Consider the following 27,648-nt stretch of genomic DNA (forward strand, 5'->3'; position numbering starts at 1 on the left):
CTAACCATGTAGCAGGGTCATACCATCCCTGTTCCCAATGTCGTGAATGAAAATGGCTTTCAGTCACGAGTAGAAGAAAGTCATTTGTTTTTGATTAACTGATCGCTAACACACCTTCAGTCCTGTAACTCAATCGTTGAGGTCCTACTCAGTTTAAATTAAGGTTAATTATGGCTTTCAAAACATTTGTCCTAATAAAATCTGGACATTATTACCTTAGATTAACCTTTCTAAACAAGATAAAATATAGATCTTAAATAACAAATATTTTAAAATTAGTTTTGACAGAAAATAAATTAAAACCCAAAACATTGGCTTTCCTTCCTTGAACACCCAGTACCAAAGGAAACTACAAGAAGTGGTAGATACTGTCCAGTACATCTCAGGTAATGACCTCCAGTGAAGGGATCCATAGGTGGTACTTACTGCCTTAACTATACAAAATGGCCACTCTCATTTCACTCACTCAGGAAAAATATATAGCTGATTGAAAACCATGACCACAAGGTTCAAGAACAGCTTCATCCCAGCAAACGTCAGGCTCATAGAAAGATACATAGAAAAAAAATAGGTGCAGGAGTAGGCCATTCGGCCCTTCGAACCAGCACTGCTATTCAATATGATCATGGCTGATCATCTAAAATCAGTACCCCGTTCCTGCTTTTTCCTCATATCCCTTGATTCCTTTAGACCCAAGAGCTAAATCTAACTCTTGAAAACATCCAGTGAATTGGCCTCCACCGTCTTCTGCGGCAGAGAATTCCAGATTCACAACTCTCTGGGTGAAAAGGTTTTTCCTCATCTCAGTCCTAAATGGCCTACCCCTTATTCTTAAACTGTGACCCCTGGTTCTGGACTCCACCAACACGAGAAATTTTTTCCTGCATCTAGCCTCCCCAATCCCTTAAGAATGTTATATGTTTCTATAAGATAACCTCTCATCCTTCTAAATTCCAGTGAATACAAGTCCAGTTGACCCATTCTTTCATCATGTCAGTCCCGCCATCTCGGGAATTAACCTGGTAATCCTACGCTGCACTCCGTCAATAGCAATAATGTCCTTACTCAGATTAGGAGACCAAAATTGCACACAATACTCCAAGTGCAGTCTCACCAGGGCCTTGTACAACTGCAGCAGAACATGCCATTAGCTTTCTTCACTGCCTGCTGTATCTGCACGCTTACTTTCAGTGACTGATGTACAAGCCCACCCAGGTCTCATTGCACCTCCCCTTTTTGTAATCTGACACCATTCAGATAATCTTCCTTCCTATTCTTGCCACCAAAGGATAACCTCATATTTATCCACATTATACTGCATCTGCCCACTCACCAAACCTATCCAAGTCACCCTGCACCCTCATAGCATCCTCTTCGCAGCCCACACTGCCACCCAGCTTTGTCATCCGCAAACTTGGAGAGGTCACATTTCATTCCCATGTCTAAATCGTTAACATATATTGTAAATACCTGGGGTCCAAGCACAGCCTTGCGGCACCCCACTAAACACTGCCTGCCATTCTGAAAAAACCCCGTTAATTCCTACTCTTTGCTTCCTGTCTGCCAACCAGTTCTCTATCCATGTCAATACCCTACCCCCAATACCATGTGTTCTAATTTTGCACACTAATCTCATGTGGAACCTTGTCAAAGGCTTTTTTAAAGTCCAGATACACCACATCCACTGGTGCTCCATTTTCCAATCTACTTTGTTACATCCTCAAAAATGTTTAGATTAGTCAAGTATGATTTCCCCTTCATAAATCCATGCTGACTTTGACTGATCCTGTCACTGCTTTCCAAATGAGCTGCTATAACATCTTTAACAATCGACACAAGCATCTTCCCCACTACTGATATAAGATTAACTGGTCGAAAATTCACTGTTTTTCCCCCCCCCCCTTTCATAAATAGTGGAGTTACATTGGCTACCCTCCAGTCCACAGGAACTGATCCAGTCGAGAGAACATTGTAAAATTATCACCCTGGGGATTTATCTGCCTTCAGTCCCAACAGTTTGCCTAACACCATTTCCTGACTAATATGGATTCCCTTCAGTTCCTCCCTCCCACTAGATCTTTGGTCCCCTAGTATTTCTGCGAGATTGTTTGGCCTTCCTTAGTGAAGGCAGAACCAAAGTACTTATTCAACTGTTCTGCTTTCTTTGTTTCCCCATTATAAATTCACCAGTCTGATTGTAAGGGACCTACATGTCCTCACTAATCTTTTCCTTTTTACATATCTGAAGAAGATTTTAGTCAGTTTTTATATTCCCCGCAAGCTTCCTTTCATGTTCCCCCCCCCCCCCCCCTCTTAATTGACCCTCGTCTTCCTTTGTTGAGTTCTAAATTTCTCCCAGTCCTCAGGTTTGCTGCTTACTCTGGCCAATTCATATGCCTTTTCCTTGAATTTAACACTTCTTGATTTTCCTCGTTAGCCACGGTTGAGCCACCTTCCCCGTTTTATTTTCTCGCCAGACAGGGATGAACAATTTTTAAGAGTTCATCCGTGCGGTTTTTAAATCTTCGCCATTGCATCTCCACTGTCAACCCTTTAAGTATAATTTGCCTGTCTATCCTAGCCAATTCCTGTCTCATACCTTCAAAGTCTCCTTTCTTTAATTTCAGTACCCTAGTCTCTGAATTAACCGTGTCACTCTCCATTCTAATGTAGAATTCCTCCATATTATGGTCACTGTTGCCCAAGGGGCCTTGCACAACAAGATCGTTAACTAATCCTTCCTCATTACACAATACCCAGTCTAGGATGGCCTGCCCTCTATTTGGTTCTTCTACATATTGGTTTAAAAACCCATTCCGAATACATTCCAAGAAATCCTCCTCCTCAACGCTGCTACCTATTTGGTTGGCCCAATCGATATGTAGATTAAAGTCACCCATGAACACTATACACTAACTTCAACAACTTTAAATGTCGATTAACTGTCTTTAGTTGCACTACTTTGATTTTGGTTACCTAGTATTACTATTATGCTATCACAGCAGGACAAGCGTTCAAACAAGAAAACCAAGCCCAATCCCAAAGTAGCATCTAAACTACCTACACACTTATGTTAAAGGACAATAACCAACCACATTCAGTCATAAGCTATCTACTTGTTAACAAACACAATTTAAATATTTAACCAAGAAACTCAATCCCAATGCCACATGAAAATCTAAAATTCCTTTACAGTTAAACAATGGTACAAAACAAAAAGTATATCATTGGGGTTATCAAGCAGGCACCTTCCTTCGCTGGTGTTTCATTGAGTTAGGTCCATGACATTGTCCCAGAACCACCCTCCTCAATACATGCTCTCACCACCTATGTCACCAGTATGCACTACTAAGTAACTATTTAGTAAATATCAATGAAGTAAAATAAACTACCTGTACTGATAATCGAGTCAACATTCAAACAAATGCTAAACACCCACGTCCTTTTTTAAAACTTATCCTAACCCTCCATCAAACTATCGCGCCACCAATATCAACCTCACATGAAACTGTAAGCAATACACTTACCGCGTGTGATGCCTTTCATTTCTGTCCCCAACTAGCATAGTTTATTCTCCATCAAATCCACCTACCACTTTGCTGCCTCTTGACATCTTTACCGCCTGATGCATACTGCCCCCGAACTTATTCAAATTCCCCTTTAAAATTGCAACAGAAAAATTTAAGTATTTGGGTATTCAAATTACTAGAAGATACAAATCATTATTTAACGCTAATTTTATGCCGTTATTAAACAAATTGAACGCGTTCATTAAATTCTGGAAAACGTTCCCGTTGTCATTAATAGGCAGAATAAACGATATAAAAAAGATTTTTTTTTACCACAAATATTATACCTATTTCAATCTATACCAATATATATACCAATTTTTTTTTCAAAAAACTAGATTCTAATATTACCAACTTTATTTGGGACTATAGATCACATAGAATTCAAAGAAAACACCTGTGTAAACCCAAAGATGCTGGGGGACTTTCACTTCCGAACCTTTTGTATTATTGTTGGGCAGTGCATATTAAGAATATAATTTACTGGTTGGACAGCTCTTCCCAACAGACAGAATGGAGAAAGAGGATTGTTCTCCCTGTGATATAGGAGCGGTCCTCTATTCCCTGATAAAAATGAATAACACAATATATAAGAATAACCCAATTACCCATAATACAATAAGATTTGGAAACAAATAAAATTAACTTTAAAATTAAGAAACCTATTAGTGTTAACGCCAATAGTGAATAATCCTACATTTAAACCATCTCTTATTGATAAAACATACAACCAACTCCTAGCTCGCCAAATAGCGACATGGTCAATCGCATTATGAAACCACTACAACCCGCCTGTACCAGACATACATTTGGCTTCCATCCCCGCTGCTCAGCTTCCACGGCCAAATCTACATATCTTTAGTATTTTCCTTTCATTAGCCTCATCCACTGAGTTTTCCCCAAGGCGCTCAGTTCTATAAAATACATGAGCTCCTGACTAAATGACCATAACACTATATCGGGCCTCAAACGAGTTCTAATTATTTCCTGCTGAACAAGCTTTCCTCCCAAATCTGCCTGCATCTCACAATCATTAGCTTCCCATAGCTGACCTAACCCACCATGTCTGAAATCTTTCCTCCTCCATCTTTCTCTCCTGACAAAATGAATAGAGACACTCAGTCCAATTGCGTACCAAATTCAACGGTGCTCCCCTCCTCTCAATTGCCGCAACTACACACTGTTACACCGCCAAATATACCGGCCTTGAGAAAGACTAGTCTTACATCCTGACAAAATATGCATCAACACTGCCACCTCTGAACACAGGGGAAACACCAGGTTGCTTGAGGTTCTGCGGTGATGGCAGTACATCATAAATAGCCCCTAAGGAAACTTACATGATCCACCTACATGCACAAGTCCCTCCAGCTAAACCTCTTCTCTACACTTTCCCAATTCATCAGTCCCTGCTTAATCTGAGCCACTGCCCTTATACATTTCATTGTGTCTTCCTAACATACAACCAATTTCTTCCTCTCCATTGGACCTGCCTTACTCCACACTGGTTTCTCTGTGCCAAGCTATAGGCCACCTTTCCCTTGCTGCACGCTACTAACAATGCCACTATACCTCAGGGCTACCCGCGCTTCCTGTACCACTCGAGTTCCACTTCCTTCCAGTATTAGTTATGTTTATATTTTTGAATATATTATCAGCATGTTATTGCACATATGGCTCTGTTATGCTGCAGAATTTTTTTAATTATTCTGTCGTCAGTACATATGACAATTTACATACTTGACTCTTGATAACAGTGCAGAAGATAAATCTGTTCCCATCTTCTGAGGAAGGATGTTTAGGATTTTTGACAGGTAACAATTCACAAGTTTATTTTGTGTACATTTACCGGTCGGCAAATATATTTAGCAGCTTTTCTGTTTTCATGGTGTTTTTCTGTCAATTGCTGAAGCCATTTGACCAATTTTTCTGTTCCAATGTTCCCAGGAATGAACGTTTATCTCCCACTGCTCCCATGGGAGGGAGCTTGCACTCCAGACACAATCTGCAATATTGCAACTTGGGATACATAGTCAAATTCGGAGGAGTATACCATCATTAGCTGACGGGTCTCAAACCCTTGGTGAGTTTAGGGACTTGCTCAGCCCAGCATGCAAAGTCTGTTCTGGTGGATTGTGCAGAGGAAATCCACTGGAAGGTTCAATGGCCAGGAAGACGGCTCAGCAGCGCACTGTAGAGTGCAAAGGCCATGTCAAAGCACGAAAGAAGACATGGCCATCCACTGCAGCCGAGGGAGTTCCCAGTCGTAAAGTCTAATCGTGCCACTGGATTCCAGCTCTTGCGGCCGAGAGGGTAGGGTTGCACGTGTACAACAGCTTCTCCACCTTAATCTCTCCCACACACATGTCTTTGTGCAACAGCACGACCATGCCATCGTCGTCTACGACGGCCATCACCATACAATCATTAGGCATAGAATGAGCCAAATTTTAAGCAAACATTCTGACAACACATCTAATAATAGCTAAAGACAAACAGGCAAAGTATAAAACAAGGTCAACAAAGAACTTTAAAAGTTTCAAATTAACATTAACTACCGTAGAAGTAAATCTTTTGCCCAAAGACAAATTTATTAATCCATCAATCTTGGACATTTGGCCCAAGTCAGAAGAAAAAAAAACACTACATCTAAGCACTGAAAACGAATACTTAGATTGGAAGTAATGTTTTGATAAGCAATTTTCCAGTGATGTGTTCTTCAAGCAATGCAAAATACTCCTTAAATCTGGATGTAAACTTTTATTGTCAACTAAATTCCATTACACTACAAAGAACAGTAAAATAATGGTACATCAAAATGCAGAAATAAACTTTGAAAGACTGCTAGAATAAATAAAATTTACTATTTTAATCAAATTTACTATGAAGCTTCAGTTACCCTTTCCTAGCCTCTTCTTCAGAGGAAACTCCCTTCTGAACCCTTCATTTGATAGGTGACCACAGCTACACACAGGCAATTCCAACAGCAGAGATAATCAATCACATTATCCAATATTCAATCTGAGATTTTGCCTGCAGAAATGTCGTAGTGCACAATGAGCCTTTGCAAACCTTTGCCCTCCGGTCATCTGAATCTCAGCCATGCAGTAACTGATGGCATTTCTACCAGCTATTGCATCTTCACAGCTGCTCTCTTGGAAGCATGTTTATGATCAATATTCTTGGACCTTTGTAGTTTAATGGTTAACTGGATCTAGTTACTTGCAAGTCATTTAAAAAAAAAAAAAAATACTGGAATCACCATAGTAATATTAGAAATCAAGAATCTCGCATTTAAAGTCAAACGTGTATGTAATTTAATAACCTAGTTGTATCGAAAAGAGTTTTTGGAAAATAACATCCTGACTTAACATATCTAATATTAACAGAGGTAATACCCAAAGTAGAAACAAGGTCAAGCTGCAAACATTTGTTTGCTGGATGTCGTGGAAACATTATGTTGCTGAAAATCTAATTCAACAGTTTGAATCATTCATTTATGATTGAATTGAATTATGCTTCACTAATTTGTGGAAACCCAAATACTAAACAAAAACAAAAATGACCCACATATTACCTTAGTCACTTGCAAAATTGAGTGAACTTTGTATTGTGTAATATGAATTTGTTTTTAAGACAAAAGGCAAAATCATCAAGAAATTGGCTTGAGAAAATATAACACTTATACAAGGAATAGGAATAAAAAAGACTGGTGGTTGCCCTCTTCTGCATTTTGGTAGCTAGAAGTCAAAGTTTGCAAAATAAGGCTCATTACTAAAACCGTACTAGACTGATTTCCCTAAATCTGGCATTTAAAATACAATGCTGAAATTGTGAGGTGGACATATTCTGGAATGCCAGCACTGATCCTTTAAAGTCAATCAAATTAAAGAAAAAAGCTATTAAGATTTTAACATACAGCAACATTTTAACAGAGGAAGCCACTGGTAGTTATGAGTACAAGTTAGCAAAGGTCCGATAAAAGGTGATGACACATCAGGGAGCACTCCAATTAACATATGCTGCAGAAAGGTGGTTGCCACTGACACAAGCTGGAAACACCCCGTGCTCTTAGGTGGTTAATATGGCACTGCTACAAGTCTCGGAGAAACAGCCAACTTGCAGTGTTCAAAAGGAAAGGGCACTCCACAGAAACACACGACAATTCAGGACACATCTGCAAATGAAAGGTAGACAAAACAAAGTGTCAGCTTCAGGCTAAATTAAGATATTTCAGACTTGCTTTGCTGTTAAAGATAAAGGGTGGCACAGCGGTAGCATTGCTGCCTTATAGCGCCAGAGACTAATGCCCCTGTCCCACTTAGGAAACCTGAACGGAAACCTCTGGAGACTGCGCCCCATCCAAGGTTTCCGTGCGGTTCCCGGAGGTTGCAGGTAGTGGAAGCAGGTAGGGAGACTGACAAAAACCTCCGGGAACCGCACAGAAACCTTGGGTGGGGCACAAAGTCTCCAGAGGTTTCCGTTCAGGTTTCCTAAGTGGGACAGGGGCATAAGGTCAATCCCGAATATGGATGCTGTCTGTACAGAGTTTATGTTAGCCCCGTGACCGTGTGGGTTTTCCCCAGATGCTCCAGTTTGCCCCTACTTTCCAATGACGTACAGGTTTGTAGGTTGATTGGCTTCTGCAAAGTGTCCATAATGTATAGGACAGGGTGATCATTAGTCAGCATGGACGCGATGGGCCAAAGGGCCTGTTTCCATGCTGTATCTCTAAACTAAACTAGAGATAAAGCTAGCCATCCATTTTCTCTCCAAAACATGGCAGTGGCATAGCAATGGGAGCTGCTGCTACACAGCTCCAATGACCCAAGTTTAATCATGAGTGCAGGTGCAGCGTTTGCATACTCTCCATTAACACATGGATTAACTCTGGGTGCTCCAGTTTCCACTCTCATCAGAATGATAGGCTGGTAGGTTAAACGCTACTGTAAAATAACACCAAGGCAGGTATATCACAGCAGGTTTGAGGAGGCAGTGAAATGGACTTGCGAGGCACAATAAGTAACAGGAAAATAAGTGGGGGAATGGGACTAAGGGAAATGTTTCAAGAGCCCTCATTGACTCAGTGGATGAATGACACCCTGTTGCAGAAAACCACCATTGAATAGTACAATGAATACTGAATTAGTCATTGGCTTTTTTTGTTTGTGGATTAAAAGCAAACCTGTTCAAGACGTTGACAGAACAAATGAAGTGGGAAGAAGTAATATTTAAAAAGTGCTCACAACAAAGTTTTCTGTTTAAGGCAACACCCATAGCAAAAATAACCGACAACAGTCATGTCTCATGATTCAGTGCACCAGGAATGATGGTATTTTACTGTTGCATTGCAGAAACATGCAGTTTCTTGCAAGTAAAATAAAGAGAGTGGAGTGGTCACCATCTCACACCATACTCAAGACAAATGAGTGCTGCACTGGAGAATGCTGTCCTCTCAGCCTAGCTGTGACACTGCAAGCTAAAATGAGATGCCAAAAAAGGCAGGGAATTAAAAACACAATTTTGCTTTATACGTACAGCTTGCAGGTTGCTCTCCATATCGTCGCATAATCTGGTCATGTGTGAACTTCACAAAAGTATCATATTGTTCTGAAACAAAAACAGAACGATTAAGTCATCATTACAAAACACGTTATCACCATAATCAGAAGCTCAAATATAAAAATTGCTCTGATCAAAAATACAAGTTATATACAGTAGTTCCAAGCTTATTGTTCATATCATAAAAGGACAGTATTTGATGGAACTCGTTCCATTTGGCCCTGCTCTCAAACAGCATCTGTCCACTCTTGCAATGATGTGAATGAAGCAAATGTCTTTATCGACTAGTTCTACCTGCAAAACTATAGACCAGCAACGATGCCAGGTTGGAAGTGAAACCAAGCACCTCCTGTTTCTAGTTGACACTCGTGGCAGGAGTTCCAAAATTAGGGCTGACAAATGGCAAAAGCCCCCGTTGTTGGTTGTTAGGGCTGTTGACAAATGCTAGCAAATATACTTCTCAATACCACCTCCCACGATCATCCTACAAAAAAAAACAAAAACAAAAACTTGCCCATGATCTTTCACTTCACCCTATTGTTCCCAGATGCACTCCAACACTGCATAGTGGAACAAAAGAAAAGAAACAACCCAACCCCAAGTCAACTACAGAACTAAAAGAGTCAAATGCCCCAAAATATTTTGAAAGCACTAAATTCAATTACCAAAAATCTTTGATGAGCACAAGGATGATTTGTGCACCATGACCAACCCAGAGTCTTATTGATTTACCATTTGTACATGCTATTATTGTTTTCAGGTCTCCCTGTTCAATGGATGCTTATATTCCTAAACAAAAAGCTGTGACATTTTTTGGGAAGTAGGCTACCATTAAATCCAACGACAAAAACTCATGGTTATGAAAGATCCTACAATTAGTGGTATGAATGAGTTGCAAATTATGAAGCTAGAGAAAGCAATGCTCGTATTCCACAAGGGTTGCTTACAACCCAATGGTATGAACACTGAATTCATCAATTCTACAATTCAACCCCCACCCAATCTCTCCCGTTTTTGTTGCAAAACAAAAAAGGTGCGCTAAGTTATGCTTACGAACAGTGCCTCAACTTTGTTGAGAATAAAACCTTAAATGTTCATGTCCCACTGCCTTGATGTTTGCCCGTGTCAGCAATCAAAATGTGAATTGTGAAAGCAACAAGTACTAAATCATGTATTTAAAAACGATTGAGGCAGAAACTTATTTCCTAGTTCCAGCCACGAATATAGGTAATATTCATTTCATTCAAGTACTCTAACAAGGCCTATTATTTCAACATCACAAATAGCAAAAAGGTAGAACAAAAAAAGCAAGCTGCTGGCAAAAGGCAGTGAGTGGGTCAAGCTGCATCTGTGGAGGCAAAAGCAATCTGAAATGCCAACCATCCCTTTGCCTCCAGGCGATTAATAATGTCTATGCTCCATCCAGGGCTTTAGTTGCTTCTGGTCCCAATTGTGCCTTTAAACCAAAATCTGTAGGTCAATTCTATAATTCCACCCTGCAAGATTTCTAAATCTACCCAAGGCAGCTCAAAATTACCTGCCAGCTTTGTATCCAGTATTTCTTCATATTCTTCACGGATTTTCTCTTCTCGTTCTTTAATCAGGCGTTCACAAATTATTCCAACTTGTCTCAATGTGAACAATGGCTGGTCTTTCTTTGACTGTGGTGACAATGATCCAGATGAAGTGCCTGCAGTTTATTAAAAAACACACTTAAATGTACAAGCCAGTGGACATTTAACAGGAGCCAGCAGACATTTCAGACAGGACACTTTTTCCAGAACCTCATTGTTCCTGTGCATTTTACCCAAACACAGCACAAGGATCTATGTTCATAAATTGCCTTTCATGAGGTCTCAATGACATAAAGAACTTTACTACAAATTACTTTTGAACTTCTTAAAATACAGACTCAAGAAAATGGGTTAAGAAACTGAAGTGTTAGACAAAAGTACAATTCAAAATGCACTCTGCAAATGAATTCTATAGTTTTGCCAAAAGATTGGTAGAACTAAAATAATGTGCATATGCTTATGAAAAACTTGTATAAACTAGTAAAAGGAACTTTCTTGATCAGCAGTGCCAAAGTCCCACACATTTCAAGAAACATGCCACACGCAACTTGTAGGTACTTTGCAAAACTTCACCATCAAACAACCCAAGGGCAATAGAATATGTTAAAACGTATTTAGTGTGTAGCTTCATCAATTCCAAATTCACATATTCACTGTGTAGCTTTATCAATTTCAGACACACTGCACATCATTTTTCTGGTCACCGTTTTTAACTATCACTGCTTTGTCTATTTAAAACATCACTGTGTAGCTTCATCAATTCCAGACTGCACATCACTAGTAAAACCTGGATAACACATAGTTTTAAAGATACAGCACGGAAACAGGTCCATCGGCCTGCCGAAACCCTGCCGTCAGTGATCCCCGTACACTAGCACTATCCTTACACACTAGGGACAATTTACAATTTTTATCGAAGCCAAATTAACCTACAAGCCTGTACTGCTTTGGAGTGTGGGAGGAAACCGGAGCACCTGGAGAAAACCCACATGGTCACAGGAGGACATACAAACTCCTTGCAGATTGCATCCATAGTCAGGATCGAACCTGGGTCTCTGTAAGGCAGCAACTCTACCTCTGCGCCACCGTGCTACCAATTAATTATGCCACACAAACATCAGGTAATCACCATTGCGAGGTTCTAATCTCCCATCTTGAAATTCAACAGTACCACCAAATCGCATGAGAAACCAAGCTGGACCAGCCGCAGAACGGCAACAAAGAGCTGCAGGTTGGATAGTGTTAGCAAATAATTTACTTCCCGAAACACTAAATCTTTCTACTACCTGCAAAAAGGCACATCAGAAGCATGGTGGAATATTCTCCACTTGCCTCCACAAGTCCAACAAAACCCATGCAGCTCAACACCCGTCCAAGATAAAGCAGCCATTTTGCACGTGCGCTCTCAGCATTGAATCCATCCGACGCATGCAATGACAACGATGGCCGTATAATTAAGGCAGCGCAACAGTACAGCCAGTGGAGCTGCCTAAGTGCCAAAGAGTGGACTTCAATCCTAAACAGTTGCATGGGATTGATACAGGTTTATCCCCACATCCACAAGACATGGAGATCAATTAACCCATAAATTACCCCAGATATGTAGGGGTAGTAAAATCTTGAAGGTAATTTAGCAGAATTTTAAAGAAATGAATTAATTTGGATCAGTAGAAAGGGTAGCTGATGGTGGGTGCAGACTCCGTGGGCTGAAGGGCCACGTGCCTGTGCTGTATCTCTAGCTAGAGAATGGAGAATAAAAAAGTTATTCATTTAAGCCACTAAAGGATAAAGGCAATTGGTACATGGGAACACCACAACCTACAGGATCCTTGCTAAATCTCATGTAATCTTGATGGAAATATACTCCCAACGTGAATTTTGGAATATCAAGAATCAGCCAAAAGACAAAGCAACATAATTTAATCTTTTAATTAGTTTGTTCAATAGCTTTAGATAATAGCACCTAATAATCCCTAGAGCACTGCCTACGTTAAATGTATCCCTAAAGGAACAGTAATGGGTTCCATTTGTGGCTCAGAAAATTCAGGATATCAGAGTACGTTTCAGGACACAAAGTGCTGGAGTACCTCAGTACTGTCTTTCTTTGGAAACCAGCACCTGCAGTTCCTTGTTTCTACAGAGAACATTTCAAGCCACATGGTATGAGATCAGGGGAAATATCTTGACCATAAATGCTGAGGAAGTGGGGGTTGGTGGAGAACAGAAATAAAAACCAAACAAGACAAATTGCTAAAATAAGGTGACCGCTTCAAGTCTAAGCACGCAGAAGTGCAAGTGAACACATTTTGGTTGACATGTGCCTGGCTGCAAATAGACAAAGCAGTGATAGTTAAAAATGGTGACCAGAAAAATGATGTGCAGTGTGCCTGGAATTGATGAAGCTACACAGTGGTGACTGAGGCAATCCTCGATTCACTAAAGGGAGCATAGCTGAAAAAAACAAGCAAAATATTAGAAATAAGAAAAGGCTGGGCAAAATGCACTGTAGGCAATGTATTCTTATAGGTGAAAAGTGACAATTACAGCAAAAAAAATTGTTAAACTGTACAATGACTCACAAGTCAAATTTGTAAAAACATTAGGTCAAATAACTGTGCGACAAAATCAATTATGAACAAAAAGTTATTAAACTAACACAATAGCTTTTAAAAAAAAAAAACATAACCACCAAATCAGGAATTAAGAATAGTCATAAAAACACCTTAAAATACTAATCTGGTTTCTTCACTTTGGGCAAAACACAAGAGTACGATTTTAGTCAAACAAACCAAACAATTTTTGATGCATATCAATAACACTGCTCTTGCAATGGAATTAAACATACAAGAAATAGAAGCAGAACAATCCTCAAGACAGCATCCGCTGCGTCTTTATCTTACTTTCTTGTATAATCTCATGTCTGTAATCGAGACGCCAATATTCTCTGCATGACTGGCCCGTTGAAAGGTTCTCTACCTTAAAATGGCTGACCCCTTATTTTAAAACTGGAATTTCTCATTTCCGTCATCCCATTTAGAGGGATAATTCCAGCAGCTACCCTATTAAACTATACAAAGAAAATGTAAGATCATCTAATGTTTCTTGAGCAGGATTAATGTGTGCTCACAAGACAAACTCCACCGTCCTATAGATCATAGGTGAGCATCATTACACTCCCTCAAGCATCTTTCCTAGGTAAAAGGAGCAAATATGCACACAAAATCGTGCACTCTCACTTTGGACTTAGTTGCGGTCAGATATTTAATTTTGTATTACAACAAAAACGGCCACCAAAACATTTACCTTTCCCATTGTTGCTATATCTGCATGTTAGCTTTCAGTGATTCATGGACTAGGACTCACAGTCATCCCCAAAACAATTTGAAAGAAAACCTTTACTTAAAAAAATAAATTAAAGTGGATTACAATGCCCTTTTCCACCCGTCACATCCTCACCCTATGTCCCATTTGGAACCGGATGAATCCCATTTGCCAGGGCTCACAACCCAGATGACCCATTTAGTCCTACATTATCCACCAACTACGATCCACTCCACACCCAAATTAAAACTACTTGATATTGTGCACACAAATTTTATTTTGGTCAGTTGACCGATACCTTAAAGGCCTAAAAACGTGAAAATGATACTTTACTGGTATACTAGTGTAAATACAGCAAACTACAACCACAAAAAAAAATTTGGAACAAGCAATGAATTTATTTTTATTTTCTAAATGCCCGAGTACCATTTAGAAGATTCTCACATTTCCACACTCGCACAGTTGATTAATGGCATGTAGCGGTAATACTGTTATCACTCAACCCCTTTTAAACAGTGGGGTTACTTTTGCATCTAACACTCTGCTCGAGGGCCTAGGATTTCATTTTTGTTTTTCCTGTAGCCAGATGTTCCAACTGTTTTGAGCTACCTACAGAATAGACAAGTTTCTTTCACCATTTTTGTTTTATTTAACCTCTTCAAACAACTCTTAGAATAAACCTGAACTCATACTGGATCACTTCAGCACTCGAACTGATCAACCCGTTCCAAAACTCTTGCACAACTGCCCAACTCTTAAGTTACAGATTTAAAGTGATTCACCCCCACTCCTCCAATTCACTGCAATGCTTTTAATAGCTTTACTAGGCACCATATTCCCAGAACTAGGTGTATTTAGTCTTCTACATACTTGACGATAAACAGTGCCATGATCTACTTCCGATCAATTACCATTAAACCACCCAATGGTTCACATTTGGTCTTGGAATAGCCTTCAGTTGTACAAAATCCCAACCCTAGTTCAGTCTTTGGTCACCAGTAACACATACCAGCCCCAATGTTCCCCAGACTCCAATCCAGTCCTCTACCTGAAAGTAGTCTTCCTCATGCCTCCTGATGTTTCCAAAGCCCAGCTATCTTGTCAAATTGCTCAATTCCTAGACAAATATTCTCAAATTAAGAGAACCTGGAATTCACACTGGAGTCCCCCCTCTTGATCCCATTCTACTCTCATTCCACACAGGCGAGCTCACTTTCCTCAGGGTTGCTAAGTCAGTCCAACATTGTTCCATAAGCCGAGCCCTCATTTCCCCCACCCTCGCTCCCTTTCACTCTCAAAGACTCTAATGACTTTTCTGTATTGATGCGCAAATTAACATAACATCCAACACATTGTTGGTCCTCTCACCCAAGAAGCAAAGATCAATAAAGAAACAAATGAGCAAAGACAGAGAACAAAATAAGACTATTATTTAAGACCACACAGCAATTATGCACTCCATTAGACAAGTGGAAAATGTGAGAAAACAATCCATATATTTCTGCAAAATGTTGCAAACCTGATTTAAATGTTGCACACATTGATATCAGTTCATTATGTGGCAATTGAGTAAACCTGATGATAATTAGAGCAGTAACGTAGGATTATAAATTATTTTCAGTTTAATTCATGGTTAGAAGATTATAAAACACAGGCTGATGTTGGTTAATTCTATAAACAGTGCCACTATACAAGTGGCTGCAGGAATTTAGTGGATAGGTTTTACAGATGTCGACAACCAGGGTGTTTGCAGCACACGTTGGGATGTCTAATAGCATTACGAGGGAGATATACCCATTACTTTCCCTCCTACTACACGATACCCCAAACACACACAAATCAAGGTTTCACCATTAATATCTGACAACAGCAAATAACAGGAGACCAATACATGCCCAAAGTGCAGCAGTGTTCTTTATCAACATACACACTATTTGTCCTTTTCTTTATCCAGGAGATCTCATCGTACAATAAAGATCAGCCTTTGTAATTGCCCAGACATTCCAAAGAATTGATAGATTCAATATCCTTTTCTATACACATGCCATTTTCTTTCAATGCAAGGAAAATCCAAACATATTTCATGAACATTAAGGAAAAGAGGATGTGAGAACAATGCCCCTTAGAAATTAATGCAGTCATGTGCGTGTGGAGTCACAGGAGTTGGGCAAGTTCCTCAAAAAGTATTTCTCTCTCTTTTTAAAGTGGAGAAAGATGTGAAGACTGGGGAACTTGGGACAGTTAATGGAAGTGTCGAGTTCCATATCAGTCAAGGAGGAGATTAATGTCTTAAGAGGTGGATGAGTCTTCCAGGCCCAATCAGATAAGGACCGGGTGGGAAGCTAGCAAAGAAATTGCAGGTGCCATGGCAGAGATATACGAATCATTAGACATAGGCAAGGTGCCAGAAGACTGGAGATTCAAGATAGTTTATTGTCATGTGTCCATGATAGGACAATGAAATTCTTGCTTTGCTTCAGCACACCAGAACATAGTAGGCATGACTACAGAACAGATCAGTGTGTCCATATACCATTATATAAATATATACACACACATGAATAAATAAACTGATAAAGTGCAAATAAACAGATAATGGGTTATTAATGTTCAGAGTTTTGTCCGGGCCAAGTTTAATAGCCTGATGGCTGTGGGGAAGTAGTTTTCCTGAACCTGGTCGTTGCAGTCTTCAGGCTCCTGTACCTTCTACCTGAAGGTAGCGGGGAGATGAGTGTGTGGCCAGGATGATGTGGGTCCTTGATGATACTGCCAGCCTTTTTGAGGCAGCGACTGCAATAGATCCCCTCGATGGAGGGAGGTCAGAGCCGATGATGGACTGGGCAGTGTTTACTACTTTTTGAGTCTTTTCTGCTCCAGGGCGCTCAAGTTGCCGAACCAAGCCACGATGCAAGCATGCTCTCTACTGTGCACCTGTAGAAGTTAGAGAGAGTCCTCCTTGACAAACCAACTCTCCGTCATTTTCTCAGGAAGTAGAGGCGCTGATGTGCTTTCTTAATAATTGCATCAGTGTTCTCCGACCAGGAAAGATCTTCAGAGATGTGCACGCCCAGGAATTTGAAGCTCATGACCCTTTCAACCATCCCTGTCGGGATCTCTGGTTTCCTCCCACACTCCAAAGATATGAACGGGACTGTGGGTCCCCATCCTACTCCTTCCGAAGTCCACAATCCTTGGTTCCTTGGTTTTGCTGGTGTTGAGGGCCAGGTTATGTGCTGGCACCATATGGACAGTCGCTCGATCTCTCTTCTATACTCCGACTCATCCCCATCAGTGATACGTCCGCGAACAGTGGTGTCGTCAGCGAACTTGATGATGGAGTTCGCACTATGACCGGCTACGCGGTCATGAGTATAGAATGAGTATAGAATGAGTACAGCAGGGGTGTCTAATGTTGTGCCTCTATTTAAGAAAGGCTGTAAGGAAAAGCCTGAGCATTATAGACAAGTGAGCCAGGTTATTAGACAGTACTCCGAGGGATAAGATATATATGCATTAGGATAGGCGAGCTGATTAGGGATAGACAGCATGGTATTGAACGTGGGAGATCATGCCTCACAAATTCAATTGAGTATTTTGAAGTAACTAAAAAAAGTTGATGAGGGCAAAGCTGTAAATATCATCTCTATGGACTTCAGCAAAGCATTTGACTACCAAGCAAGGTTCTGCATGGTCAGCTGCTCTGGTAGGTTAGATCACATGGGATTCAGGGACAGCTAGTCACGCGACATCAGGGAGAGAAGGGTGTCCCTGTGTATAAGAATGGTATTCTACACATTTTTATCCAGACGAATTGTAATGCAAAGTTTTCTGTCATTTTAATATCCTGCTACTTGCCAAATAAAAAATATAATGCAATGTTATATTAATTGCAATATGGAAAAACATTGGTTCCCAGTACCCAGCTCTGGTTTTAACTGCACCAAGACATTAAAAGGTATATATAGATATCTGTAACACAACCATGAGCACATTCCAAAAGGTAATACAGTATGATTGGTTATAGACTCATTTGACAATTAACCACAGGTGGATGCAGGCTACCAGTTTAAAGTAAAGCAACATTTTCCATCTACACTTGTATATATGTCTCCATTACTCTATTTTGCAGATAAAGATCAACCATCAATATTATACAGATTTTAACAAGAAATTTGGATAACCACGCACCTTGCAAAGCTGGTCCATTTAAAACTGGAATTTGGGACTGTGTATCACTTGAACAACTGCCCTCCGATTGATGTAGGAAACTTTCTAAATGTCTTCTTTTTTGAATGCGTTTGTACTCCTGTTTTATGTTGTGGAGAATTTGTTCTGAAAAAGACAAATAAAATTTAGTAGAAGCTACATGACATGTACATTTAAAAATCAGCGCATGTGCTTGACCAACAAAAGGACCAGAACAAATAAAATGAACACAAGTTGCAGTTGTATAGGGCTGTGGTGAGACCACATCTGGAGTATCGTGTACAGTTTTGGTCTCCTAATTTGAGGAAGGACATCCTTGTGATTGAAGCAGTGCAGCGTAGGTTCACGAGATTGATCCCTGGGATGGCGGGACTGTCATATGAGGAAAGATTGAAAAGACTAGGCTTGTATTCACTGGAGTTTAGAAGGATGAGGGGGATCTTATAGAAACACATACAATTATAAAAGGACTGGACAAGCTAGATGCAGGAAAAATGTTCCCAATGTTGGGTGAGTCCAGAACCAGGGGCCACACTTAGAACAAAGGGGAGGTCATTTAAGACTGAGGTGAGAAAAAACTTTTTCACCCAGAGTTGTGAATTTATGGACTTCCCTGTCACAGTGGAGACCAAGTCACTGGATGGATTTAAGACAATTAGATAGAGCTCTAGGGGCTAGTGGAGTCAAGGGATATGGGGAGAAGGCAGGCACGGGTTATTGATAGATGATCAGCCATAATCACAATGAATGGCGGTGCTGGCTCAAAGGGCCGAATGGCCTCCTCCTGCACCTATTTTCTATGCAAGTATTATTTCACCCAATAAAGTAAAAATCAAGAAATGATTTAATATGCAGCACCTCTACTGACCATCTTATATTGAAACTAATCAAGAAAAATGCTAACAAAGAATGTCAATGGAATATACAGTCTATACATATGGTTGTGCTTCAGTGTGTCAATTTTGGAAAACCGCATTGAAGTGAATTTTAAACTAATAAAAGAAAGAGAGCCAATGGATTTGTATTCAACTGGACTGGTACGTTACTCTTTTATAAACAGCAAAGATAAAATTAAGCTTTATTCAATGTTTTACTCCTTAAAAATGTATTGGTTTGAATTGGTAAAACTATGAATCTTGAAAACAAAATGCCTGATTTGATCTGCTGCTGCACCCGCTGAGTTTCCCCAGCAATTTTGTGTACCGCCTGATTTGATCTACCTTGGTCATCAGGTGAAGAATGTACCATGTCCTACAAACTTGTACCAAGGCATATAAATACTATTCAAAGTACAACTTTAACTAATTTGTATTGCCCTTAATGAAACGATTTCCAAATAGATGAGATGGGAGAAAAGGGAATGGGGGGGGGGGAGGTCAAGCTACTTGGTTAACAGCAATCCTGTGATTAACAAGAGCAAGTAGTCAGAAACTACAATAAATGTTTACTCTGAACTTTCTGAAAAAAACATCTGATATCAGGAACAAGTTACTATGACTTCTCATAAGATTAAAGACTTGTTAAAATACTATCTACACAAAAGACTTGCATGGGAATCATGCAAAGGAAGCCCCCAAAAGCAAGATTTCTAGAATTTCAAAGAATAAGGTATGCAATTTCTGAAAGAACACACCAAGTGTAATATACACAAAGTCTGTTGATGATACAAAGCTGGTGGAAAGAGCCGGCAAAGGACTGTAGCCACACCTCAATCTTTCCCTTAGCACGAGGCCATTTTAAACACAGGAATTTTTCTGAAATTCAAAATAATGTAAACACGTTATATCAATTGTATATTGCTCAACAATTTAAATTCAAAAAACAATTCTTGGCAAAACAATTTAAAAAACACAACACGCATAGGCATTTACATGCATTTCTTAAATTGGATTAGACAGTATTTTTTTTGCAGTCCTTTGCAGGTTCTTTCCATTAGCTATTTAACAATGATAAAAGTATACTGCTGCTTTATAAGAATTATAATAAAACCCCATGAACTACACTGAAACTAGATTTTTCTACTAATGTTTAACTTCAATTATCTTTCTAAACTCACACTGAAAATAAAGCAATACAAACAAGTTAGTTAACACATGGAATTTTCCTTTAACAAAAAAAGTAAATGGTACTGTACAAATAGTAACAAATAGCAACCTGACCTAATGCGACTCCTCAGCCCAAGGATCTTGACAAAACTGACAGTTTTACACAGGCAATCCTGAGATAATGCAAGGTTTCCATTCCCAAGAACGGTCCCCAAGACAGATTTCTCCATAACTCAGAAATGCCCATATTCTATAGCAACTTGTCATATGGGAAATTAGTGTATGGAAGAGTGGAAAGAAGCAGGGAGACTGGGGCGGTGGAAATGTCAAGGGCTCCAGAAGCTCAATCATTTGACTACATTCAAAATGCTAAGCAGCGTCTACTAATACAGAAACACTTAATATCAGGCTGACCACTTTTCATCAGAACGGGATAGGAAAAAAATCAAACTAGGTGCAGACAAGGGGTGGGGGTGTGAACAGGGCAAATGCAGCATCTGTGATTAAAGAGAGAACAAAGGAGCCGTTGGAAAAAAAGCAGAGGTGCTGGCTGAGTGTGATAAAGGCTCATTAAATAAGCAAATTTGTCTGCAGGTGGGGAGAGAGGAGAAAGAAGAAGCTATGACACAATATAATTCTGGACCAAGATAATGCAGATGCTGAAAATATGAAATAAAATGATAGAAAAACTCAGATTAGGCAGCAGCAGCCATGGCATGAGATAAATCAAGTATCAGATTGAAGGGCCCCAACCCGAAACTTCATCTATCCATGTTCTCCAGAGATGCTGTCCGACCCGCTGAGTTACTTCAGCATTTTATGTCCATTATGGTAACCAGAATATGCAACTCTTTGTTTCTACAATGAGTATTAAAGACTGGCGACCTCTCAATAGCTTCTTGGCAAGCATTAATCTACAGCCATCATGTTCACGTAATCACATTCTTTCATTATCTCCACCAAATCTCTCTCAACCTTCTGCACTCCAAGAACAACCTCATTTTCTCCACTCTAACCTTTCATCTGAAATCCATCTCTTAAACCATTCTATTTTTCTATTTCTCTTTTCTGCCTTTGGTACTTTTGCATTTCACTATTTTGTGTCATGGGGTCTCCAATGAGAGTGATAACAAGACTCTTAAATTAAGTTTGAAAATTATGTAGTTCAGTTTGGACAGGGTTTCCAATGTAAACAAAGGAAACTATGAAGGAAGGCCAAGTTGGCAAAACATTTAAAGAGAAAACAGGGAAACGCCAAACTATGGACCACAGGAAAATTTAAAGGTAGCAGAAATCTAAAAAAAACATCTTGTTGACAAAAGCAGCAGCAAAACTTAATAATTTGGAATGTTTTAGAATTACAATAAATACGCACGTAAACTGGCAAGGAACAAAAGAAAAAGATTCCATATTTATGTGAAAATGGAAAGACTAGCAACAGAAAATGTGGGCCCTTTCTTGCAAACAGATGGAAAACATATTCAAATAGAAATTAAACATATGCTTAGTGTCTGATTTCATGGAAAGCACCAAAAATAAGTAGGTAATATTAATATTAAAAGGAAAAAAATATTCCCATTGTGTCTTATTTTCAAAAATGTACACTCAACTTTCAGGATGCTCTCTCGAAAATGAAGGTTACAGAACCTCCTGCTTTGCCCACTACTGGGATAGAAACCCATCACATTCAGCATTGAGTCATCCCACAAATCAGTGCAGAGAAGCAGCCAAAAAGGACCGGTGTGGAGCAGGCCAGGTGGAGTGGTTTGGCAGCTCAGCACGTGCTGCACAACAGCAATACCCATAACCACCAGCACCTCCTCCACGCAACTGAACTGATTATCATTTGGGAAATCTCCGGGGTGAAAGAGGTATATGCGAGAGTCGGTAGGTTAAATAACCATGTATAAATTTCCCTAGTGAATGGTAGCATCTGGGCAATAGAGGATAGAAGGTTGAGGAGAACAATGTAGGATTAAATGAAGTGAGGATCAATGTAGGATTAATTAGGGGATGTCGACTCTGGCCTGTTTCCATGACACATCAATGTCTATGACTCCCTTTTAAAGTGCTTTGATGAAAATGCAGAGTACTATTGGCAGTTTAGTACACGTACCCAAGCAATGAGATATCTGCCTTGGACACTGCAAGATTCCTGGTGCAAAATGAATTGGCCCAAGAGGACAGGAACTGTATTAGAGAGCTCTACATTTGTTGGGAGGCAAGGAGACAAGAGACTTCAGATGCTGTAATCTAGAACAAAGAAACATGCAGCTATAGAAACTCAGCAAGTCAAGCAGCATCTGTGAAGGCAAAGGACAGTTAAAGTTTTGGGTTGCACTGCTTCACGACTCCGTGAAACCAGTACAGAGGTGAGACAAGTAGCAGGTAGATGTGTGCGTGCGGTGGTGGAGTTGAGACAGCAGTTGGTGGGTGATAGACAAGAGGTTGCAAGGTGATTATTGAAAACAGAACATGGGGCATATGATGGAACTGATAAGGAAGGTGATAAGAGGAACCAGATAAAGGAATCCACAGGAGGCAGTTCTTCAAAAAGGCAGCTAGGATCAAATACCCACACCATGCTATTATCTCACTAGTACCATCGGGAAGGTGGCAAAGGAGCCAGAGAACCCTGTAATCTACAGGTTCAGGCACAGCTTCTTCCCAGCAACCATCAGACTCTTGAATACTGCTCAACATTAACCACAACCTTACCCCTTTATTTTGGTTGCACTATGTGCTTCAAGTTTTGCTCTACGAGTTGGTAACCTAACATTACTAATTATTCATTTATTGTATTACTGAATCTGTATTTATTTGCGCTTTGTTGTATTAATGGGCCTGTAAAGCTGCAGCAATAATTTTATTGTTCATTGTCATTACACATAATAATTAAACATCCTTGACAAAAAAAAAATTAGAACATAGAAAATTCAATTCACACACTACACACACACACAATTCTCACAATAAAAGCAGGACACTATCCAAGAGAAAAGCAAATGGAAATAGCTATGGGAATTATACAATTGTTTCCAACCCATCCAGGAATAGAGCACTTGTAATTAAACTATGGCTGGTTTATGTACTATGTTTACATATTCTGCTGTGCTGCAAGCAAGAATTTAATTGCCCTATCTGGGACATCTGACAATAAAACATTCTCGACTCTCATTTCACTCTGTTCCTGCTACCTGCATACACTTTCAAAATGATGAGGTCATAAGCTCTCCAATTGTTGAAATACATTACTGTCCAGGAATTGAGACATCACAGATTCATGTCATACCATTTTTAATTAAAAAATATGGAGAGAGTTAAAAATGTAATAATCTTGGAAGCTTTTACACAGCCAATTTGCAAATAATGAACCAAAACATTCACTTTATGTGACCATTAGTGAGGCTATTGCAATTTGGTATTTTCCATCAGCCACTGCAAAGATTGTTTAAAACATAAAACAAGCACTATGCTGCCAGATGGAATCTGAACTCAAACCTCTTACATTGTCAGTGCAGGTTCTGGACTTCTAGTCCAGTAATTTAATTGTGACACTACTATTTGTATCTGAGGATACCCACTGACTACATTCATGTAATCTAGGAGCATTTCATGTCAACAAACTGAAAAATATTTAATTACCCCCTTGGTCATATAAAAAAAAATATATATAACTGACATCATAATCAGAGAATAAAGATCAATCTTCCATTTTCAAAATTGCAAATTGTTCCATCATTTCCCTCCACTGTAATCACAAATCCAACATGAAAGGTAATCAATTAAAATGTATGGAGCTACACCTCCAAAGAAAAATTACAAATGTGTGAGAAAGGAAAATCAAATTAACCAAAAAAGTCAATGGTAGGATTTCAACCGTTAACAAATCAACAATGTATCAAAATGAAAACATAAGTCACTCCAATGTCTTACCACCAAATTAATCTTTCCCAGTTAAAACGAACAATACAGTAAATATGGAAATAAATTATGTCCTTTTTGAAATAAATTCCGATCTTTAATCGTCCATTTTTGTATACATCAGACATATAATGTAGTTCACACAACATTTGGCAAATGAAGCAAACATTCCCCAAAATATTCTAATTTAAGGTTAAAAATCTTTAGGTTAGAATCGCAAAATCAGCCAACATTTATGTAATAACGTGAAGATTCCCACTCAGCTAAAATATTCCAAGTGTTTAGATGTTGATAAGTTCCCTTTGAACAAAAAACAGCAGCTACATCACCAATTTATGCTTATGAAATAGAGGCCTTGTAATTGGTCTCCAAGAACACTGCAAAGATTTGTTTTCTTTCGGAATAACTTCCTCTCGAGCTCAGTTTTTTTCCTTTTATCTGCCCATCTGTAGATTCAATGGACTGCAGATGCTGTTTCTTATTTTAACGCGCTGGAGTAATTATGCGGGTCAGACAGCATCTCTGGAGAACATGGGGGATTGGTTTCTGTTCCGGGGCCTATCAGACTGCTTTGGAGTCTCACCTATATTACTGCCCCAATGTACTGATACAGGACCACACACACACACCAATGAGGATCCAAATTGATCGAGAGGAAATTAAACTCAAGTGTGATTGATTACATGGGAAAGGCAAGTAGATATTTAGGAAGAGAGGCTGGAGAGTAATAAAGTTATACCATGTTACACGGGCGTTGGGTCGTAATGTGGAGCAACAAGGGGGCAAGATCCCTGAGATGTACAGAAAGCAAAAGACAGACACAAAAAGCTGTAGTAACTCAGTAGGTCAGGCAGCATCTCTGGAGAAAAGGAATAGCTGATGTTTCGGGTCGAGACCCTTCTTCAGAAAGCAGTCTGATAGGCCCCATCCCAAAAATCTACTATCCACATTCTCCAGAGATGCTGCCTGACCCGCATAATTACTCCAGCACGCTAAAATAAGAAACAGCATTTACAGTCCATTCTGGTTCATTACTGCGCAAACACTTCATAAGTGGTTATCTCGCGCAATCTTGAATAGGCAGGTAAAAGGAAAAACAGTGAGCAAGAGAGAGGATGTTAAAGAAAGAAAGCAGATGCTGGAAAAATCGAAGTTAGACAAAAATGCTGGAGAAACTCAGCGGGTGAGGCAGCATCTATGGGGCGAAGGAATAGGTGACGTTTCGGGTCGAGGCCTTTCCAGCAAGAGAGAGGAAGTTATTCCAATGGATGGAGGGGACAGGATATATCCGGAAAGGGTGATTAAGTGATCCAAAGATAGGACTCAGGATCGAGGAAGGAATGTGTAGGAAGGAACTGTGGATGATGGTTTACACCGAAGGAATGGTTGGGCTGCAAATAGCGAGAGAGAAGCAAGGGCGTTGGGCTGTAATCCGGATGTGCTGGTGAAGCTAGCAAGGGTCAAAAGGCCACTCACCCAGAAATGGTGCAGGACGGGCATGAAGCGTCACTGACTTAACAAGGGGGGGGAAGAGGTTGCATTTGACTGAACAAGGGTGGATCCAGTGGACTTGTGGGGGAGGGGGTGGACAGTGAAAGAAAGGGCCAGCGATACAGGGAGAGGAAGGTGGGGTCGCGATTGTATTGTCGGTGAAGGAAGGGCGAGTAGTTGGGAGAATTACAGGGACTGCTAAAGGGCGGATGACCCCAGTCCGAGCAGGGAGCTGCCGGCAAGGGTTTCCGACCTCTCCCCCCTCCCTTTCTTTGCCTGTCCGCCATACCAACCTGTGGTGAGGCGGGGGGTCACCTCCCCGAAAGGCGACGGCTGCATTTTCAGGTACTTCTGCGGGGAGGAGGCCGAGTTGAGCGGGGTGCAGCGTCTCCTCTTCGGCGACTGCGACGGGGGGCTGAGCAGCGGGTCGAAATCGATAGTCCTTTTCAGGGTGGCTCCACAGGCCATGGCGCCGGGATGTGGGGTGGGTTGGGATCGGGAGTAAAAGGGCGGGGGTCCCCCTTTTGCGTGTCTCCTCCGAGCGAGCGAGCGGCCGGCCGGCTTTTTCTTTTTGTAAAACTGTGGCTCTGCTCTCGCCGGCCCGTCTCAATCCGATCTCCTCCAAGGAAAGGGAGCAGCGCCGCTCTCCGTGGTGACCGAGCCGAACCTGTGGCGCCCAGCAACAGAGGCGATGTCGATGGATTGCCCCGCGTAGTCGCCGCCGCGGCCGCTGACTATATCTGTCTATATAATCTCTCTCTGTCGCTTCCACCCCTCACACCGTGATGGCTGCCCCGGCCACAATAAACAACGCCAGCATCGCCTGCGCGCAGGCGCCACCTCCCCCTCCCCCTCCCCCCCCCTTCAGGCGGGCCGGCCGCGCCCCGCTGCCTCATGGGAGTTGTAGTCCCCGCCCTCCTTACACTCAACGCCTCAACACCGACGCGGGGACTACAAAGACCAACGGGCACCGCGGCCTGGAGCCGCCGGCTGTTGAGTTTAAAAACCCCTCATTGGTAAATTCAAGCAGTAACAAGGTCTGCTCAGTGATCAATGAGAGAGGAGAAGCCGTGCAGCAGGAATTGGTGGAGCCCAGCAGGAAATCCTTCAAGTGCCTCACAAATAAGGAAGTGGTTTTGAAGCATCTCTGTTCTTTTTATACTCGCGAGAAAAAGTCTCTGTGGTCCCCTTACACCAAATGAACGTTGCAAATTGGTGTTTGCATAACATCTCAACCCCAACCTAGTACATTGCCCGGCAGGTTTTATTTAATCGTTAACAAGGGGAGCAACATTAGTACATTTGAAGGTACTCAAAAATGCTAGAGAAACTCAGCGGGTGCAGCAGCATCTATGGAGCGAAGGAGATAGGTAACGTTTCGGGCCGAAACCCTTCTTCAGACTTACAGCATTAGTAAATTTGGTCAAGTTAATTAATGGTGCCTTGGTATGTTGGTATTACATTTCAAAGTGACACGGGTTATGGGAAGAAGGCAGGCAGGAAAATAGGATTAGGAGGCAGAGATTAGCCATGATTGAATGGTGGAGTAGACGCGATGGGCCGAATGGCCTAATTCCACTGGGAATATGTGATAGTTGATAGCCCTAGCATATTGTCTGCCAGTTTTTTTTATCGTTAAGAAGGAGACAAAATTAGTACATTTAATCATGTCAGGTTACTCAATATTGCCTTATGTTTTCCACATTTCCCTATTTTTATTTCAGCTACTTCGTCTTAAGTAAAACCAGTCCAAATTAAGTGAGTTCGGTATTCCGACTGTACATGCCAAGGTCATAGGTCACACGCGATAAACATTATCTGCAGCTGTGTTGCTGCATGTATACAGACCTATGTTTCATCCATAGTCAGGATCGAACCCGGGTCTCCGGCACTGCAAGCGCTGTTGAATTGCTACTGGACTGTCCCCTCCCGAGTGTCCCATCCCTGTCCGGGTGT

At 40.7% G+C, this 27,648-nt stretch overlaps 1 protein-coding gene across 1 annotated transcript; it reads right to left on the reverse strand.

The window, feature by feature from the left end:
- Positions 1 to 6,314: 6,314 nt before the first annotated feature.
- On the reverse strand, positions 6,315 to 26,533 carry akirin2 (akirin 2). The gene is made up of 5 exons (XM_033020848.1): positions 25,986 to 26,533; positions 18,215 to 18,358; positions 10,669 to 10,821; positions 9,108 to 9,179; positions 6,315 to 7,746 (listed from the first exon to the last, which is right to left on the reverse strand). Exons 1-5 carry the CDS (start codon positions 26,158 to 26,160, stop codon positions 7,736 to 7,738), a joined length of 555 nt encoding a protein of 184 aa, XP_032876739.1. The 5' UTR covers positions 26,161 to 26,533; the 3' UTR covers positions 6,315 to 7,735.
- Positions 26,534 to 27,648: the final 1,115 nt, after the last annotated feature.

The sequence above is a fragment of the Amblyraja radiata genome, chromosome 5 (assembly GCF_010909765.2).
Source record: "Amblyraja radiata isolate CabotCenter1 chromosome 5, sAmbRad1.1.pri, whole genome shotgun sequence".
Taxonomy (NCBI): domain Eukaryota; kingdom Metazoa; phylum Chordata; class Chondrichthyes; order Rajiformes; family Rajidae; genus Amblyraja; species Amblyraja radiata.